This window comes from Mytilus californianus, unplaced genomic scaffold (assembly GCF_021869535.1).
Source record: "Mytilus californianus isolate M0D057914Y unplaced genomic scaffold, xbMytCali1.0.p SCAF_15, whole genome shotgun sequence".
NCBI lineage: Eukaryota > Metazoa > Mollusca > Bivalvia > Mytilida > Mytilidae > Mytilus > Mytilus californianus.
Genome location: NW_026262637.1, coordinates 27,302,317 through 27,324,092, shown reverse-complemented (window position 1 = coordinate 27,324,092; position 21,776 = coordinate 27,302,317). Strand labels below are relative to the sequence as shown.

Here is a 21,776-nt window from a genome sequence, read left to right as displayed (position 1 = left end):
CCTATCATGTGTGATAAAGTTATTACTTACCACCATGAGTTGGACTAGTAGGTATATTACGATCAGCTGACCCTATCACATGTGATATAGTTATTACTTACCATGAGTTGGACTAGTTAATATATAACAATCAGATGACCCTATCACGTGTGATATAGTTATTACTTACCACCATGAGTTGGACTAGTAGGTAAATTACGATCAGCTGACCCTATCACATGTGATATGCAGTTGTTTATACTGTGCTTCAAATCCTGTAATATAATGTTATTTCTTGTTTTCACATTAATCAATTTATTTTTTTCCATTTTCAATAGGCTATTCCATGAAAAAAATGTATGGGAGGTTGGCCAATCATTCTTTTAATACTCTGCCACTCATAATTTTTAATTTCATTTATAACAGAATTATATTTGCTTTCACCCCTATAACACAGTAAAAAAAAATATCACGTGGTTTCCAATCCTAGGATACATTTTCCTCAAATAGCCCTAATTAAAATATTATTACTTTTCAATTCCTCTCAGGTAATGTAGTGACAACTAGTCAGGTATGAATGTTTAGGTTACTTGACCTTTTTCAATCGAGCGTCACTGATGAGTCTTTTGTAGACGAAACGCGCGTCTGGTGTAAATACAAAATTTAATCCTGGTATCTATGATGAGTTTATTGCACTTGATGCCTGTTCAATGCCTTCAGATTAGAAATTATTCCAACTTTCATTTTTAAATTAGTATCATAACTTTATTTAATTAAAAAAAAATCACAATTCATTATGTCTCACTTATTTATTTTGATTCTTTATTGACATTATATTTTTGAATAAAATGAAACATTGAGTACCGGTATATGTCTATGAAACAGCAACCCAATGACACAAAACGTTAGCTCGTAACAATGGAACATAAATCACTCAATGTAAAGATACCTGAAACTCTTGTTCTGTTAACCCAGCAAGTACTACAGGCTGACAGGCGACAGTGAGGAAATCAAGTCCATGGCTAGCCCACCTAAAAAGTATAATTACAAATAATGCAATGCTCTAGAAATCAATATGGAAAACAAGACATTATATGCTTCCAAATATTTGATAACATTCTGTCTCAACTGTAATTAAATTTTGACTCCACTCTATAAATCTTGTCTAAAATTGTCCTAAAAAGGAAAATACAAAATACATTTAATAACATGTCTGAAATAGGGATATCATTTCAGAATTACAATCAAAGCGCGAAAGCGCTGTAAAGGCAGTTAATTACAGGTTGTGTGTATTTTTAGTCCAGTTATATCATTATCTTGCATAGTACATTGTACTTATCAGAGGTGGCTTTCAGTATTTAAGATTTAGAGTTCTCTAATGATATTGAACAAGTTTTATGAATGTCATATTCTGAGCACTATATGAAGGCGATTGTTCTCACTTGTTTATGAACTAGTGCATTATGTCCAGTTAGTACCTTTTTTATCTATGTTTATAGTCAAATACTGTTTAAAATAGTTTGGCATTTTCTTTTAAGTAATAAGTAAATGTTATCAACTGTATTTTATTCAACTTTGCAAATGTGGTTTGTTACTGGTAAGTACAATGTATGGATGATAGTTGTTTCATTGGCAATTATAACACATCTCCTTATTTATATAATGATCTATATTCAACGACCTCAGGTACAAAAAAAATGTATGTAACTAAACTATGATGGGAAACCTTTGACTTCTTTCTTTAATATAAACTTTTGATTTGGTACCATAGAACTATGTAGAATAAATGTACATTGCAACATGTCAACTCTTTCAATGACAATACTTTTTTTAGAAACTATAACTCCAAGCAAAATTATATTTCCAAGTATAAAGTAATTCATGAATGAAACAAGAGTGCACACGCTGAAATGTCTCGCCTTCTTTACTAATCATTGATATTATGTTGATAGTCCTAAATATAAAGCTTTATTACAACTGTCACATAAACTTAATATTAACCAAGTAAACTAAACATTGACCAATGAACCAAGAAAATGAGGTCAAGGTCAGATGAACCGTGCTAGGCAGGCATGTACAGCTAACAATTCTTCCATACAACAAATAAAGTTGACCTATTGCTTATAGTTTAAGAAAAACAGACCAAAACACAAAAACTTAAAACTGAGCAATGAACCTTGAAAATGAGGTCAAGGTAAAAAAAAACCTGCGTGACTGACATATAGATCATAAAATATTTCCATACACCAAATATAGTTGAACTATTGCATATAGTATTAGAAAAAAAGACAAAACTCAAAAACTTAACTTTGACCACTGAACCGTGAAAATGAGGTCAAGGTCAGATGACACCTGCCAGCTAGACATGTACACCTTACAATCATTCCATACACCAAATATAGTAGACCTATTGCATACAGTATAAGAAAAACAGACCAAAACACAAAAACTTAACTATAACCACTGAACCATGAAAATGAGGTCAAGATCAGATGACACCTGCCAGTTGGACATGTACACCTTACAGTCCTTCCATACACCGAATATACTAGACCTATTGCTTATAGTATCTGAGATATGGACTTGACCACGAAAACTTAACCTTGTTCACTGATCCATGAAATGAGGTCGAGGTCAAGTGAAAACTGTCTGACGGGCATGAGGACCTTGCAAGGTATGCACATACCAAATATAGTTATCCTATTACTTATAATAAGAGAGAATTCAACATTACAAAAAATCTTAACTTTTTTTTCAAGTAGTCACTGAACCATGAAAATGAGGTCAAGGACATTGGACATGTGACTGACGGAAACTTCGTAACATGAGGCATCCATATACAAAGTATGAAGCATCCAGACCTTCCACCTTCTAAAATATAAAGCTTTTAAGAAGTTAGCTAACGCCGCCGCCGGATCACTATCCCTATGTGGAGCTTTCTGCGACAAAAGTCGCAGGCTCGACAAAAAGGAGTTCTTAATTAAGTAATAAACTGATTCGCTGAGCGCAGCTGGATACACCCACAGAGGTCCAACCCTGAACAGTTGAGGCAAAAATGGACACAATATTCAAGCTTGATACAGTTCTGAATTTGGATTGTAATTAAATATTTGACATATTATAGTTTCTGAATAAATGTAGTCAAAGAACTTGAAATCGGTTATATGAATTGAATTTATATTCAGTTAAAGATTTCTTGCTGTTGCGCAATACACTGTGCTGTTGCGCAATACTTAATAAATCTGTTGCCAGACTATAAACAAATAAAGTTCAATTTCTTCTCAATGTCATATTTGAAATTTATGAAAATCAATAGGGAGATTACATCAATAGCTATAAATAATTCACCAAAGTTTCATGCGAACTGCTTAAAGCATTTTTGAGTTGTTGTCCAAAAACTGGAAAATCCCCCCCTTTTTAATGAATAAAAACCCCATAACTCAATAATGTAAAATCTAAAATTTATAAAATTCTAAAGGGAGCTTACGGATTGATAATTTAGTCTTAGATGCAAGATTTTTTTATCAGTTGTTTGTGGCTTTGAACTAGCTGTCAGTAAATGCGAGTACTCTCAGATCTGTACTTAGTGTCTTTTTGTTGTTTGGATGTACAACTACCCGGCCACGTCCACTTGTATTTGTATTTATCCATCTGATGAGTTAAGCCTCTTTCAACTGATTTTTATAGTTTGCTCTTATATTGTACTGTTACACCACTGTCCCAGGTTAGGGGGTGGGTTGGGATCCCGCGAACATGTTTAACCCCGCCACATTCTGTATGTACATGTATGTGCCTGTCCCAAGTCAGGAGCCTGTAATTCAGTGGTTGTCGTTTGTTTATGTGTTGCATATTTGTTATTCGTTCATTTTTTGTACATAAATTAGGCCGTTAGTTTTCTTGTTTGAATTGTTTTACATTGTCATTTCGGGCCTTTTATAGCTCACTGTGCGGTATGTGCTTTGCTCATTGTTGAAGGCCGTACTGTGACCTATAGCTGTTAATTTCTGTGTCATTTGGTCTCTTGTGGAGAGTTGTCTCATTGGCAATCATACATCTTCTTTTTTATATTTACATCAACAGATATAAACAATTCACCAAAGTCAAGGTGAGACAACAAAACTTAGTTGTAAGATCTCTGAAATTATTTACACGGTACAAGTTTTTCTAATTGTTGGAATTACATTGTCATTTCGGGCCTTTTATAGCTCACTGTGCGGTATGTGCTTTGCTCATTGTTGAAGGCCGTACTGTGACCTATAGCTGTTAATTTCTGTGTCATTTCGTCTCTTGTGGAGATTTGTCTCATTGGCAATCATACATCTTCTTTTTTATATTTACATCAACAGATATAAACAATTCACCAAAGTCAAGGTGAGACAACAAAACTTAGTTGTAAGATCTCTGAAATTATTTACACGGTACAAGTTTTTCTAATTGTTGGAGATTGTATGGTGACAGTAACACCTGTAACTGCTTAACCCATTTCTTATGCACTTTGGTTCGATAAACTCACTGAATATCATACCACATCTCCTTATTTTTATATGCATTACAATTTACATGTGCATGTAATTGTAAATAATATTTATATATATATATCAGAACAAACTTCATTGCGTCACTTTTATTTATGCATCCTTTGGCACAATACAAGTTCTAAAATTACACAACATAAAACAACTAAATGTTATTTCAGATGAAAGTTTTGTTTCAGTTCCATTCATAGGATTTATTAGAATTTTGTATGTTTTGACAAGTCCAATAATTAGCTCTATGTGCATGTGTTAATTGGAGACTTTTCTATCCCGTATAAGAGTTTTGGAACTAATTCTGTTTCTTTTTTTGAAAAAAGTGAGCAAACAAATCTTGCACATTTAAACCTTTGTCTGCCATCACACTGTCACCTGGATCACATAATTGAACTATTCTATATCTTTCAACTATTTCACAGTCACTGGTACAACCAACATATGCATTAGAGACATAGTTGACTAAACCACCAGGTGTCGAACATACAAGTATTTTCAGTGTTTCTGTTTTTATATGATGAAAAGGTTGCCTGAGCTCTAGGAGCTTTAGGTTTTATCACAGGATATTCTGTGCTGTCAATAATAATCCAAGTTGTAGGAAACTTTAATTCTAAGTTGGATGGCGAAAAATACCTGACTAAACCACTAAATGGCCAAGTGTTAGCCTCACGCCACTGTTTACATGGTTTAGACATAAAAACCAATCCATGTTTACACAATATTCTTAACACTAGTTTCAATCTAGAATCTAGACAGTTCAAAGTTGGTTGTATAATGCATCAATTTCATCAAAGTCATAAAAAAACTGATTTTCAAATGACACCCTATCAATTTGAAAATATATGCATCTCAAACAATGTGCTGTTGGACCAAGTGTGGTCAAAACAAATAAAAATTTAGTATACAACTCTAAACCGGTATAAAAATGCATGGCTGTGTCACGTGTCTTCATTTCAAAATTCTCTGCTGAAAATATAGGCATTGATGGTGTTTGCGTAATTCCATCTGTGAAGCTCAACATTAGCTCGGCAGTTGGTGGTGGACAGTCATAAATCCTGTCTGCAGTATGAATTACTTCTTCAGGAAAACCAACTTTACAATCAAAAATTTCCTCTAGATTTCTACTACAATATTCATCAAGTTTAGTTCTTTTGTTTTCACAGAAAACTGCCCTGATTTTTCTTTTTGCGGACGATTCAGTCTCTTGCTTGGTCCAGGAAAATAGGCTGGGATTGGCAGTAGACTTAAGTCTCTGTATGGTGGGTTTGTGCCCTGAAAAAGGTTATAAAACATTAGTTTTTTGATAATTAAATGAACTTCCATTAGCAATGCATACTTTGTACAGAAGCAAGTTAACTCGTACCATTGTAAACTCGTACCACGTAAACTCGTACCAATGTAAACTCGTACCACTGGGAAGTCGTACCAATCAGAACTCGTACCACTGCAAACTCGTACCATTAAAAATATATTCAAAAATACGAAAGTTTTATGATTTTTTTTTTGGTAAACTAAATAAAAAAAGTTGAATTACTTGAATTTTATACTAGATTTTAATGAAAACTTAGACAAAAATACGAATGTTTTATGATTATTTTTTTTTAAGCTTTATACAAAAAATTAAAATATCTTTGAAATTTATACTAGATTTTAATGAAAACTTAGACAAAAATACAAATGTAATTTCTTAATTACCATGCTACTAAATATATTAAATTCCTTTGATTGTGTGATTATTGGTTGATTATTAACTAATCAACTTGGTTTTTTTTATCTTTAACTAATCAACTTGTATAATCATATAAGCATGGTCATATTCTGCTGAAATGTGCTGAATATTGTATAAAAATAAATTTCATACTTTCTAACTGTTGGTCATAAACAATTTTAAACCTTTAAAACACAATCAATAAATTCTTTCATTAAATAAAATTCCTTTTAGAAACAATAGAAAAATACCAAAATCTATTCAATGTTACTGATTTGGAATGATTAAAAATTAAATCAAATAGTTGTCAGTAAAAGTTTAAAAAAGAGTCTATTCAAGGGAGACAACAAAGCCAATCTGCCACGGTTTTCTCTATCCAATTAGACAAGGAAAATTAGCTACAAATTGGTTATTGTAATTTCAAATTATACACATTTTACCATCTTAAGTGGTATTGAGTGAAATTAAAGTATATATTCATCATTAAACACCATTTGAATGCATTTAAATAAGTGGGTACGAGTTTACAATGGTATGAATTTACCGTGGTACGAGTTAGCAGTGGTACGAGTTTGCATTGGAACGAGTTTTTGTTTAGTGGTACGAGTTGACATTGGTACGAATTACAATGGTACGAGATAACTATAATTCCTTTGTACTCGTAACCTGGCAAAATATTAACTAGATTTATTCATTACAATCTGGATAAAACTATGTTAGCCTGATTCAATGTACATCAAAATGTATGTTATGTAAATCCAAAGGACAAACAATGAGAGACGTATGCAACAAACATACATTGTTTGCACATTAAATAACTATAATATAGATGAGAGCATGTCATTGTTTTGTTCCTGTTAACATTGTCATTGATATTTTTCAAGAAAGTCTATGAGGCATAGCTTATGCACTCCTGTCATTACTACATAAGCATAATTACTGCTAAAATAATTCTCAGTATGATATACCTCTTGTAAGAAATCATTATAATTGTAGCAAGCACCAAAAAATCTCAAACAGATCACATTGAATCGTAATCCAAAAAATTATGACGTCTTGAATTAACCACCCCCTTTTATTCTAAAACGATAATTGCGGTTGTAAACTGACTTTGGTTTATTCGCATGGCGATTACATATATAACTATATATTTTAAAAAGAAAATAGAGTTTTACCATGAATAGTTTCCTGCACGTAGTCTTTTTCAGTAAAATGTGCCTTGCAAACAACAGCTGATTGAGATGGACTCCACGATTTCATCGTGTTCTCGTCCAATCTGCGTATGGGCCATGGCGTTGGTCCAACTTTTCCTTCTTTTTAAGTCATTTGCTCCTCTTAAATGACATCCAGGTACACAACAACAAGTACTTGGCATCGTTAATTAAAAATGCAACTGTAATAGTTGCACAGTGCAGAAACCGGAAGTTGAAGTACAGGATCGGCTACCACGGCGCCACCTATTCAGGAACGATAATTTGCTACTTTATATAACTGCGAAATAACAATAACGTTAGACGGGTTCGCGTGCATAAACAGAAATGCGCTTTAAATTGTATAATATAATTCATGTTCAGTCGACCTTTAATTATTATATCAACGACTGAAATGATTTATAAACATCTAGATTGCAGAAAACACTCGAAATTAACCCGAGCTCTTTCCACACGGAATTCAAATAATTCTAGTTTGTCAATCGGTTGACTGCTTATAATGTAAAATACAAATATATCAAAAGTTTTTAAAACTAACAAAACACAATGATCGTTTCTCTATTTCCCAATGTAAATGAAATGAGACAAAAAACATTTTATACCACAATAAGAAGAGGAGAGAATCAACATTTTCCGGATCTACTTGGAGCTAAATGACCCCCCACGTAGATAAGTTGGATATCGCGGAAAGAAATATTAACACGGCAACTAGAAAGGCATTAAAGCACTGCCTTTAAAAACTACAGGACTATGGTCAAATCATTGTTGGTACTTTAAAATGAAAATGAAGTCACATCATCTGTTGTATTTCCATTGCTAAGGACATTTTGAACAAATCACTAAGTTTTGGTGCACAGTTTTGAAAATCAGTGTTCTCCCCAGGCCGATATGACGCTGCGGTGCTGCAGCGCCTTCATAATATTTTTGTAGATCCCGCAGCGTCTTAATTGGCCGCTGTCCCTTAATACTTGATCCAGCAGCGTGTTAATTTTCACATTTTCATTATAAATGTTGGTTAAAATTGTCAAGTTACTGATCACCGCTGGGTCGGTCAGTGTTACGCAATAACTGATAATTAGTTTTACCTGAGCCACGCTTATCTCAGCCTTATCGGACTATGTTATCAGGTAATAGCGTAAATGATCATCAAGAAGATAGATATTTTTTGAAGAAAATTAAAAATTTTAAAAACTTCAGTGCAGAAATTGAAGAAATAGATCGCAAATACATTGTATTTACGCATCGTGTGTGTGATCACTTGACCATTTGTATAACGAATTTTTTCATTGGTCGAGAAGAAGAATCTATTTAATCACGACCAATGAACGTGTTGAATACACATGATAAATTTGAATACACATTGCTACGATGAAAACTATGAATGAAAGTATTAGTAGTTGAAAAAATTAAAATAAAGTTTGATTAAAGATAACGAGGAGTGATTTACTTTAATAGAAAGTGAACAAATGTTGCTTGCAAGGTAAATTCCTCTGAAACTGTCATATTTTTAGAAATAAATTGATCATTGAACATCGATCGTGAATCCGTGCGTCAGGAAAATGCGACAATCAAAACGGGTACAGAATCGCCGCAGTTTCTGTATAATGTCAGTGGTAAATAATTTCAATGGTTTTAACTTTAACTAATTTGTAAAATTTCGTTTATATCTATCTGCCAAAGATAGGATTAAACAATAATACGCACGGAAGCGTGATGTGAAACTACGGAAACTGGTCAGCTGTTCATTTATAAAAAAAAAATTGTTTTAAAAAGTTGTATACCAAATATCTTAACCATATTCGATTTTATTAATTCTGAATGAACATGTTCTCTGCAAATAACAAAGGGGTGAATTATAAGCAAAAGGTAGATGATGGAAGTAGTTTTTTTTCAGACCAATGACTTCTAATGAAAAGGGGAATACACCTCCGTCTACACTGTCAGTATAAGCAGATTTCATTGCTTCTCCTAATCCCAACCAAGCTCAAGTTTTAGCAATTGATAAAAGCAAGCACCATATTTCTGGTTTCAATGACAAGTGGCTGACTGAGTTTTCATGGCTTAGAAATGTTAAAGGGGGTATAAGCAAAAGTTATTGTGAGTGGGGGTTTAATTTTTAACCCTGAAGAGGATAAAGACAAAGTTGATGAACAGACTGTCCAACAAAATAACACTATCTTGAAACAATATCCCTAGAAGGAGCATAGAGCAGAGATGAATATTTATATTTTGACTTCTTTAATTGACTGAATATAAATAACTTTTGTGTTTAAAATCAATTTATTTCATATATATATTCTTGTTATTCATTAATACTCTGCATTATTAAACACATAACACAAAGCATTATAATTCATATTGCATGTCATGATTTATGACTTATTGCTTCAGATCACAAACGTTCACTCTAAAAAAAGAGTTACACGCCCTTGAATTTTGTGCCTTAAAAAAATCCTGGGGAGAACACTGAAAATATTAACCAAAATGCATTCTGATACTGCATATTTTTTTTAAGTGAATCTATGACTTACTTTGGCCTCATTCCTCTTCCTTTATCACATTTTTCCATTACAAACTGCATCCACTGTTTGGCAAAGCTAACGAGACGTGTCCCTAGTTTCTGTCGTGGCTCTCCCGTTACTAACCTTGTCACCTCCTTCAGGTACTGTAATACACAAATGTTACAATGAAATATATTCCTAATTCATAAACATATCAGTATAACTTACGCTTAACTTTAGAAGTATGATTTTTTGTGAAAAGTGCCAATTGCACACAGCAACATGAAACATCACATAACTTTTATGTTTTCATAATTGTATTGATGATTGGTTAATTCTCAACATTACTATCTGGTATTCTAAAATGTTGATCATCACTGAGGACCTTATATGGACTTTCAAAATGTTTAAAAGAAATATTACTGTCACTTTTTTTTATTTTATTGTGGCTCTCTGACTTCAAAGTGATCCAGACAATAGCTCTTGAAGGAATATACCTCAAATCCAAAGTTTGCCCTTTTAAAAAGTGACCCAATCAGAAGGTCTTATTTTTTATAGAAGAAATTTACCTCAAATCCAAAGTTATAGCCTTTGAGCATAGTTTCTCTGTACAGATTCAGTAGATGGTATTTTTCGTTGTCTTCTAGGTTTGCTATATCTTCAAAGTTTAATTTCTCATCCACCTGTTTAATGGCTAAAACAACTTTTTCTTGTAACTCTACAGCAGCTGACTGATAAAATAAAACAAAATTATTTCAGTGACTTTCAAATATATAACAAATATTTATTCTTTACTTAGAGCTAATTTCCTAATGCTTGTAGAGTAAGACTTTGGTTGGCTTGCTTGCTTTGTTTGTATAAATCTTTGCTCAAGCATTGTAATTAAGATTAACAACTGCAAACAATATAAATAGGCTGAACCTGTATACATTATATTTAGATTCATAACTGCCAGGATAACATCTAATCAAATTTAAGAAATACAGGTTTAACTCCGCCTATTTATATTGCTGGCAGATGTCAATCTTAATTACAATGCTTGAGCAAACACTTATACAAACAAAGCAAGCAAGCCAAACAAAGTCTCAATCTACAAGCATTAGGAAATTAGATCTAAATTTCCAATATACTGTAAATTCAAAAATTATTGTATGCATTTATTATTGCGATTTTTTAAGAATGGACAAAAATGTGAGATAAATTGTCAGGAAAAGCAGCATATAGATATATTTATCAGATTTTAGAATGCGAGTTCTTATTATTGGGATACTCACCCAAACGCATTTTTCACATTAATTAAAATCTCGTAAGGGATCATAGATTTATTCTTACGAGGAAGCTCCGAGCATGCTCGGAGGATGCTCGGAGCTTTTTAAGTAGGCTCTTCTCAGTTATTAATGTGACAATAATTATCATGATCCGTTAAGATGTCAATCAAATCTACACCACTTCTATGATAAGGAAAGTAGAGCATTATAGAGGAAGCTCCATAAACACCTGTGTAAACATCTGGCCTATTCAAATACATTTTACATGAAATTTTACAAAACTATAAAATAGATTAGAAATTCTTCAACTGTGCTGTGTAATGCTTTGAAAGAAATATTAAGTCTCCACAAAAAGTAAAAGTCATTTAAATATTTTCTTATTATATTTAATAATCATTCCTTTTTTTATAATAAAAAAATTCTCAAATTTTTATAATTAGATGATATGATTTAAAAATAGTTTATATTATATAATATGCTACATAAAAGTTATCAAGACACAAACAACAGTCAGGGGCGTTACTTAACAAGTAATTTTTTTTAGTCACTTTTATAAGTATTTTTTGTTTTTAAAAATTATTTAATAACTTAATAGTTATTTTTAATGTCAAATAAAGCATGGACTAAATTTAGTTTTTAAGAATTTTTAGATCATTTCATTAAATAAAATTAAGTATTTATCCAATTTTAGATAAGTATAGAGAGGTTACTTTAAAAAATAATGACAAAAATATTACTTTAATAAATTATTTTATACAACTTCAAAAAACTTAGTACTTACAATTATTTAAGGAATATATGTAATTGCTTTTGATTAAGATTCAAATTATAAATAATTTCAAGTTAAAGGTTCCATATCTAGTGATAACTGTCCATCTCTAAGATTCTAAGGGGAAATGATATTTTAATAGCCCCAAGAGGCTAATCTTTGACCAACAAGAAGTGTGGCATCAGAAAAGCAATTAGTGTTGTTGAGGATTTAAATAGTTTCATGGGGAAAATAACCAGATGTCTGTGAAAATTTGTTAAAGCTAGTAAAACCTGTATGAATGGACACCTATAAAAATAATATTAACAGAAGTTACTTATTCATGATATAGAAGTTATATTTGAAACAGCCTCGTTTTCAACATAACTTGTATAGGTAATTTTGAAAATTACTTGTTTAAGTAATGCCCCTAACTAAACAATGGTAATATGTTTTTTTTTTTATAAAATAGCAAACTAAGTTCTTTTATAGAAAATTATGGCTACTTGAAGAAAAGTTGTAATTCATTAGTGGAAGCCTGGTTTGAGGGGGTAATACCACCATTGTTTTCCCTCTAGTAAGTCTCTCTTTACTTGGAATTTTTTTTTAATTGTGCAGATTTAGCTTTGTTTTAAATAAAGAAATACTTGGCATGAGTAAAATTATTTTCCCCCTATATGTCTTTGTTTAATTGTCATGATTGTTATATTTCAAAAAAAATGTGCAGAATTTATCTATGTTTTAAATAAAGAAATACTTGACATAAATAAATGTACTGTACTACAGTGAAAATATAGCATAACTTTTCAGTGCATATACAATGATATAAGAAAGTAAACATCACCAGAAGTTAACCAATCAAATTCTCTCCCCCTTTTTTCCCTGTAGAATATAGTATATTTTTATTGCTTTGAAGCACCCAAGAAACATGTTTATGACTCAAAAAAACTTTTCTGCAATGAAATGGAGGGTTAATTTCGAACAACTGTCAAATTAAATGGAATATAAAAAAAGATCAACCCTTTTTCGCATGAAACTGAATGTACCATGTTTTGGTAGTATGGTAATAAATCAATAACCATAGTTTGTGTCTTTGATGACTTTTATATTTCATTTTATATAGTATAAATTTAAAATATATTTATATTTCAAATATAAAATTTGAGTGTTTTTTAAAGTATGATGATTATTAAGAAAATGTTAAAAATCATTTTCTTTCTGTGAAGACTTGATACCAAGCATTGTACAGTAATATTGAAGAATTTCTCATCTATTTTATAGTTTTGTAAAATTAATGCAAGATTTGTTTGAATAGACCAGATGTTTACACAGGTGTTAATGGAGCTTCCTCTATAATGCTCTACTTTCCTTATTATAAAAGTGCTATAGATTTGATTGACATCTTAATGGATCATGATAATTATTGTCACATAAACTGCTGAGAAGAGCCTACTTAAAAAGCTCCGAGCATCCTCTGAGCATGCTCGGAGCTTCCTCGTAAGAATAAATCTATGATCCCTAATATATTATGAATTTACAGTAGATTAATGAAAAGTATCATTGTTTAAAACTCAAACTTAACTAAATTAAGTCAGGCACAAATTGATACATTCAAGGGAAAAATTGTAGTCTGCTTGACAAATAAGTGATATCCTGGGTTTATATAAAAATAAGGAGATGAGGTATGATTGCCAATGAGACAACTATCCACCAAAGTTCAAATAAAGTGGATGTTATGTTTATTAGGAGAGTGCACACTAAACATGTATGTTCAAACAATGCAGAAAGTTTTAAGGCTCTTGGTTGATAATTATTGGAGAGTTAATTACACAAATTAGGTACCCTCTACTCCATCAAGAATGCTGTTAAAAAATTTACTTAGTTTCATAATCTGGAAAATCTACAAAAATTTTCAAATGTGTGTTTGTATGTCATGGCATATATAAACATTCCGGAAAGTTTGAGACTTTCCAATGGCAATTTGAAGAAGAGCTTAAATATACAAAAGAATTCCCTAACCCATCAGTCTGCCCATCTTCTGACTTGCCAATTGCAACCTTAAATGCACATAAGTTGAATTTGCAAAGTTTGTAAAATATATTTTAAGATACATGAGATCAATTCATTGATCTGTTTTTCTACTTACTTTTAACTCAGCTAAAGATTCAGCAATAGCTTGATGGCATGAGGTTTGTTCATTAACTAGCTCCACTGTTTTCCCAGCATAACCTTCAAATTCCTTTCTCTGTGTTGTTAAATGTCCAGCATTGATCACAACTAACAATAACCCTTGAACCTTGGTTAAAAATAAACAACATGTTATTTAGCTTTTTCTTATTTTTATCAAACTGTCCCTTTATTAAAAGAAACAATTATTTTTTATTCTTTTATGGTCTATTTTTTGCCAATATGGGAAATGTTTTTTACAATTGTTTTTTTTCAATCTAACATTTTCATAGAACATTCTAAAAGGTGTAGCAAAATTATTCTTATTTTCAACTTTTTTTCACTATACCACTATTCAGCAATAGCATTACCAACTATATCATTCACGTATGTCTTCATTTACTGTGGATTCATTATTATTCGTTGGATATCAATTTTCGTGGGTTTCGTGGGAACAGGTGAACCACGAATTTAAATGTTCAACGAATTACAAATTTGCTATAGGCTTTGTATGCAGAGATTGGCAAAACCACGAAATCAAATAACCACGAAAATGCTGGTTTTCCTCAATCCACGAAAATTGATACCCACGAAAATAAATGAATCCACAGTATAAGGATTTAACATTAAATGATAAAACTGTTAAAAAGTAGAAATAATATGAGCTAGGTCACATGCTCTAGTTGCTCTAGTCTAAAACTTGAATTCCAAACTGCAAGTTTTATTCAAAGCTCATCATATTTAAATTTTACATATAAATATATATGTAAACAATTACACATCAGAATAGAAAGGAAAAAATAAGATTCACTTCAGCTGTCAAAAAATTGTGGAAAACTTACCAAATGGTCATAACTTTCATTAGCTGTTTACTTAACATTACTTGACATAACTCGAAAACGGTGAAAATAATGCCACCCATATTCAAACTTCATCTGTGTCTGGTTGTATAAGTATTGACTATAAGTTTTATAACATTTGGTTGAGGCAAACTCAAGTTAGAATGGGGAAATGTCAAATTTAGCAATTTTTCCATTTATAAAGGGACGTAACAGTGAAGGTGACACCACCTAAATTAGAAATTTATCTGTGTTTGTTGGTAATAGGTATTGTGTACATGTTTAATAACATTTGGTTGATGCCAACTAAAGTTAGAGAAAGGAAACTAATTTTGGGACAGACAGACAGACAGACAGGGGTAAAACTTAGGACTACGCCCCCTACGCTCCCATCCTTGATCTGCCACTGACTGTACCAAAAGAATTCATCTGACATTTACCTCAATATGAGATAGGGCTATAGTAGTTTCTGCTGTTGGTTCCACTTTGACAGAGTTCCCGACCCAGATTGGACACTCTAATTTATGGTCTCGTCCCCCTTCACATTTCACCATCAACAGGTAACCATCTTCCTTGTTTGGGTCATCTTGTGACCTTGAAACATCATCCCGACCACATGTGACATTCAGTAATTGTAGAATCAATTGTTGGTTGTTGATTATTTTGTTCGGTATAAACATCTGATAGCCAGGATTCATGGATGCCATCACCTATAAATTTAATCACATTTACTTTTTAAGAAATAATCAAAATCTTTAATAAAAATACTAAACATGCTCTGTAACAGACCAACATGCTGTGCCTGATGTTTTTATGTGCTAGCTCAAACTAGTCTAAAGTAAAATATGCCACAAACCATGAAATCATTTTAATGACTCCAAATGGAGTCACTCCTTAATGCCACAAACATTGGCAGATTAGCATTAGATTCCATTATTCAAGTCTTTGGTTTGACCTTGATCGAACCTTTGACCTCTGACATTAAAAGAAGCCATCAAAAGAGTGACCATCAAGTTTTAATCTGTTAGATCAGCCTTATTAAGTATTACCTCTACAACAACAAATATCCTATACTTAAGTTTTAATGACAAAAATGTGTTAAGTGTTGTAATCTACTTCTATATATTTATTTTAAATAAAAGAAGAATGTGTCTGAGGACACGAATGCTTCGCTCAAGTTTGCTTTTCAAATGAAAATTGGACGGATGGAAAGATGGAAGGACAAATGGTCAAGGTTAACACTTAATGCCCCCTTCCCCTTGCGAGGATTCATACTATATCATGGGATACTAATTTTAGTGGATTTCCTGGGTATAAGTTAACCAGAAATTTAACAAAGGCTAATTTCCTTTAGGTTTGAACAAAGGAACTCATAAAACAGAAAATCATGTATCCACAAAAACTTTGTACCCATGAATAATGAATCTTCAATACCTTATACATACGTAAAATTGTGTTCGTCCTAAAATTATCTTTGGAGTATAACCTTACCAAAGCATGATTTGTTTCTTTCAATTTATCAAACAATTCAGCTGTGTTGACTATAATGTTAAAGTCTGCTGCTATTTCAAGATCCTAGAAAATATATAAACAACCATTACTTTCAATTTACAAAGTACAACATCATAGCATGCATAGTAAAATGTATTTAAATGTGTAAGTTAGAAATAATAATTGATCATGAATCAATCATTTGTACATTTTCTCTGACATGTAATATTAAAAAAAGTCAAAATTTATCTCATGAACATCTATCTTTAATATATATACCTTTCAACAAATATAAAAAGTCAAGAAGATTCCTTTATAGCAGTTTTTCTATAAAGTGGACCTTTAAAAGTTATAAAAAATTAACCACTAATTATTCCATTTTGCGAAGAACTTATTTGATAAGGATCACTATCTTTATGCTAAGATAATCATTGCTTTCTACTTTAACATCCTTGGCCTTCAAATTTTTTGGTCTGAGTGTTACTGATGAAAGTACATCTAGAAAATGCTTTAGATGCACCCAATTTATAAAGTGTTATTGTCATTTTCCATTCATTACATTCTAATTACCTTTCTTAATATTTTGGCAAAACCTAAGGCTTTGGTGGCTCTTTCTCTTGCTTCATTAAATAACTTCTTACAATTTCTTGAGGTTTGTTGGAATGAATGTCTAGAAAAAGAAAATACAAGATACAAAATCATCATAATTCAAATACTGAGAAAACTAATATATAAATATTAGAAACTTCATTTATCAAAGTTTTTATATTTGGAAGCATGACGCCAAATGTGTGGGGAATTTGTAGTTATGACCAGCATAATTTTGTAGACTGCTAATATTGAGTATAATTCATTATATCTTTATGTGTGCATTCATCATGCACGGACAACTGTTGAAGGAGGGTACTCCTTTATTCCTTTAAATCATTTTCAAATTGAGAGCCCAAATATACCTCAGTTCCATGATTCTTTTAACATGATCATCCCTAGAATTTTCACAATCTGTAGGATCTAGGCTGTCATCATCTGTATCTCGTATATATTGTGCATTGGACTCATTTTCATCTTCTTCATCTGCATATTCATCACCATTTTCATCTAGATCCTCATCTTCATCATCTCTCATTGTCCAGTCATATAGGGAGGCTGTGAAATCATCGATACCTGTCTCCATGAAATCCACTATAGAATTTAACAGACTACTTGCTAAAGTGCTGAAAAGGTAAACAAATCATCAATACCTGTCTCCATGAAATCCACGATAGAATTTAACAGACTGCTTGCTAAAGTGCTGAAAAGGTAAACAAATCATCAATACCTGTCTCCATGAAATCCTTGATAGAATTTAACAGACTACTTGCTAAAGTGCTGAAAAGGTAAACAAATCATCAATACCTGTCTCCATGAAATCCACGATAGAATTTAACAGACTGCTTGCTAAAGTACTGAAAAGGTAAACAAATCATCAATACCTGTCTCCATGAAATCCACGATAGAATTTAACAGACTGCTTGCTAAAGTGCTGAAAAGGTAAACAAATCATCAATACCAGTCTCCATGAAATCCACGATAGAATTTAACAGACTGCTTGCTAAAGTGCTGAAAAGGTAAACAAATCATCAATACCTGTCTCCATGAAATCCACGCTAGAATTTAACAGACTGCTTGCTAAAGTGCTGACAAGGTAAAAAAATCATCAATACCTGTCTCCATGAAATCCAAGATAGAATTTAACAGACTACTTGCTAAAGTGCTGAAAAGGTAAACATATCATCAATACCTGTCTCCATGAAATCCACGATAGAATTTAACAGACTACTTGCTAAAGTGCTGAAAAGGTAAACAAATCATCAATACCTGTCTCCATGAAATCCACGATAGAATTTAACAGACTGCTTGCTAAAGTGCTGAAAAGGTAAACAAATCATCAATACCTGTCTCCATGAAATCCACGATAGAATTTAACAGACTGCTTGCTAAAGTGCTGAAAAGGTAAACAAATCATCAATACCTGTCTCCATGAAATCCACGATAGAATTTAACAGATTGCTTGCTAAAGTGCTGAAAAGGTAAACAAATCATCAATACCTGTCTCCATGAAATCCACGATAGAATTTAACAGACTGCTTGCTAAAGTGCTGAAAAGGTAAACAAATCATCAATACCTGTCTCCATGAAATCCACGATAGAATTTAACAGACTGCTTGCTAAAGTGCTGAAAAGGTAATCAAATCATCAATACCTGTCTCCATGAAATCCACAATAGAATTTAACAGACTGCTTGCTAAAGTGCTGAAAAGGTAAACAAATCATCAATACCAGTCTCCATGAAATCCACGATAGAATTTAACAGACTGCTTGCTAAAGTGCTGAAAAGGTAAACAAATCATCAATACCTGTCTCCATGAAATCCACGATAGAATTTAACAGACTGCTTGCTAAAGTGCTGAAAAGGTAAACAAATCATCAATACCTGTCTCCATGAAATCAAGTCATCATGATTTTCTAATTCTCTATTCTAAGTTGATGACAAATGCTTATAAATGGAATTATGCTAATTTTTAATAATATTGTCTTCATCTTCAATACAAATATGAATACCAGTACTTTATTAAACTAATCATCAGCCCATAAAGGGCATGTTAAATATAATGATTATAAATAGACATAAGAAAAAATAATAAAAATAAAATTGAGAATGGAAATGGGGAATGTGTCAAAGAGACAACAACCTGACCAATGAGCAGAAAACAGCCAAAGGCCACCAATGGGTCTTCAACAGAGCGAGAAAATCCTGCACCCAGAAGCGGGCTTCAGCTGGCCCCTAAACAAACATGTGTACTAGTTCAGTGAAAATGGACGTCAAACTAAACTTCAAAACATATAAATGAACTAAAATTAAAAAACATACAAGACTTACAAAGGCCAGAGACTCCTGACTTGGGACAGGCACAAAAATGCGGCGGAGTTAAACATGTTTTGTGAGATCTCAACCCTCCCCCTATACCTCTAGCCAATGTAGAATAAACAAACACACAGCAATACGCACAGTAAAACTTAGTTTAAAAGAAGTCAGAGTCCGATGTCAGAATAGGTAACAAAAGAAACTAAGCAAAACTCTGAATGAACTTACACAATTATTTTACTGCTATTTCAAATTGTCACAGCTTATTTATCTAGCCCCATTATACCTTACCTAAACCTTTTTCCTGCCTCTGCCTCACCACCAATAATATAAGGACAGATGCCTTTGGTAAACGTCCACTCAGTATCCAGCACATTCTTTAGACTCCTTGAAGCTTCGGGCAGATTTTGTAACATATACAACCAAGTCTGTAGATATGTTAGATATTCCTATAAACACAAAGTTAAGTAGATATGTTAGATATTCCTATAAACACAAAGTTAAGTAGATATGTTAGATATTCCTATAAACACGAAGTTAAGTAGATATGTTAGATATTCCTATAAACACAAAGTTAAATACTTATTCTAATAACAGTGAAAACAAAAATAAAAGGTAAGTTTGACTACAATAATAGATATGATGCAATACTAATATTTCCAAACACATACATGCCAACTTTCATAATCTCAATGGAGAGTTTTAAGCCCAAGAGGACCATTTGAACCTCTTATACCTGTCATTTTTATCTTTGCTCTACTCCCCTATGGTTTGAATTAGTATGTATGTGCTTTTAAAATGCCCATTTTACTTCTTTGAATGCCTATTTTTAGAGTTTGTAAATTAAGAATTTCAAGAATCATGTTAAACCTCTCATGGGTAATCTGGATGGTTGACACTAGTAGATATATGTATACATACATCAAGCATTTTTCTCAGGTCTTGATCAAACTGTTCCAAGTCCATCATTTCCTCCTCAGCAAACACAGCATACACCATGTGTTGATAATACTGTTTAACTATCACAGCACCTTGTAGTACATCTTTACATTCCCTCAAAAGCTGTAAACAACATTATACATTAACAATCTCTAGTTATACTTTAACAGCTACACACAAAACAAAGTGTTAAATGTACAATTATGAAAAGTAGATTGACAATTAAATCATAAAAATCTTACAACAGTAAACAATATTATTTGTGCTTACAATGGGAGTAAAATGCAATGTTGATTGATGTTGCTCCATAGTCTCAAAAATTTTCAGTATGTGATAAGATTAAATTTCATAATTAACCCACATTCCATCCCCCCCTCCAAAAAAAAAACAAGAATGCATGTGTTGTCTTGCTAGCAAACCCCCACTCATATTAAAAGTATCAGAAAATAGATAATTTTTTGAAAGTCTTTTCATGATTCTGGTTTTATGTATCCGTGTTCATGGTGTTAAATAACTCTTATGTTTCACTTTGGATAGTAAATATATGTTGTGTTGCTATGTCTGACATTCCGACAATAACAACAAAAATCAAAGTGCTTATAAGCATTAAAGGGTAAAGATTGCTTTCATTTTGCAATGTGAACTTAAAATTAAACATTGTATTGTGTTTAGCCAAATCATATATTTTATATTAGAGTTATCTTCCTTATTTCATAATTGTACATTTGTAGTAAAAACCTACTTTTATTACAGATCACAACTAATGTAATTTTTAATTAAACAGTTTTCTTGACAAGTATGGTTATTCAAATCAATACACATCGTTTTGTAAACTTAAATATCTGAGTATAACATATAATTAATAAATGGCATGAAATTGTCTGGATAGGATCTTAAGAATGTTCACTTCACTACACTATGTTGTTTTAACTATCAAAGGTAGTGATAAACCCTGGAAGATATAGATTTCAAGGCAGCCACATAAAGGCTTTGACTTCTCAATTCAATCTACTCCAAAAAGCTAACACACATCCCATTATTAAGTTTATATACAATAATTTTGTGACCCGTTTAATTGCATTTGACTCTTGAGGAGCAGAGACTTTAATACCTAATTATAACCTCCAGGTGCCTTTTTGTTATATTGTGTTGCTACATAAGATACTGCAATTGACACTAGTAAAAAGATACAAACATCCTAATATTAAATTTCACCTACAAATGGCTGCAATGTAAGGAGACAATACATAATGCACAACTGTTTTTACTACCTCACTGATAAAAATGTCACTGAAATAATTGATGAGGCAAAACATTGCAAGAGAACTCTTAACCAGATGGTATCATGAATGATTGTTATCAAATTTATAATAATTTCATGACATTATCTCAAAGACAAAAAAAAATAATGTTTTGCCAAAATATCACATGTTGAAATATATAAATCTAATTTTAACCTGTAGAATGGCTGCTGTATGTTGAATATAGACTT

At 31.9% G+C, this 21,776-nt stretch overlaps 2 protein-coding genes across 8 annotated transcripts in view; both read right to left on the bottom strand.

The window, feature by feature from the left end:
* The window catches only part of LOC127725785 (mitogen-activated protein kinase kinase kinase 4-like), a 54,092-nt gene that overhangs the window by 16,998 nt on the left and 15,318 nt on the right, over window positions 1-21,776 (bottom strand). For 3 of the 7 annotated variants that reach the window (XM_052233061.1, XM_052233066.1, XM_052233067.1), the window contains exons 5-16: window positions 20,267-20,407; window positions 19,637-19,794; window positions 17,682-17,731; window positions 17,394-17,604; window positions 17,011-17,110; window positions 16,441-16,524; window positions 15,390-15,659; window positions 14,091-14,240; window positions 10,498-10,659; window positions 9,959-10,092; window positions 929-1,010; window positions 170-254 (exon numbers count right to left, since the gene is read on the bottom strand). In XM_052233061.1, coding sequence (XP_052089021.1) covers window positions 170-254; window positions 929-1,010; window positions 9,959-10,092; window positions 10,498-10,659; window positions 14,091-14,240; window positions 15,390-15,659; window positions 16,441-16,524; window positions 17,011-17,110; window positions 17,394-17,604; window positions 17,682-17,731; window positions 19,637-19,794; window positions 20,267-20,407 — 1,627 coding nt within the window. Of the gene's footprint in view, window positions 1-169; window positions 255-928; window positions 1,011-9,958; window positions 10,093-10,497; window positions 10,660-14,090; window positions 14,241-15,389; window positions 15,660-16,440; window positions 16,525-17,010; window positions 17,111-17,393; window positions 17,655-17,681; window positions 17,732-17,912; window positions 17,963-18,297; window positions 18,348-18,374; window positions 18,425-19,636; window positions 19,795-20,266; window positions 20,408-21,776 lie in introns of all 7 variants that reach the window. The other 4 variants (XM_052233065.1, XM_052233064.1, XM_052233063.1 and 1 more) reach the window with 4 other exon arrangements.
* On the bottom strand, window positions 5,216-7,551 carry LOC127725786 (uncharacterized). Its single transcript, XM_052233068.1, has 2 exons — window positions 7,392-7,551; window positions 5,216-5,780 (listed from the first exon to the last, which is right to left on the bottom strand). The coding sequence occupies exons 1-2, from the start codon at window positions 7,474-7,476 to the stop codon at window positions 5,266-5,268; spliced, it is 600 nt and encodes a 199-aa protein (XP_052089028.1). The 5' UTR covers window positions 7,477-7,551; the 3' UTR covers window positions 5,216-5,265.

Excerpts from the sequence above, each read along its gene's own strand:
- LOC127725786 (XM_052233068.1), bottom strand. The coding sequence starts at position 7,476 with ATGAAATCGTGGAGTCCATCTCAATCAGCTGTTGTTTGCAAGGCACAT. Across the intron at positions 5,781-7,391 it reads CGTGCAGGAAACTATTCATG|GGCACAAACCCACCATACAG; the intron begins GTAAAACTCTAT and ends AACCTTTTTCAG.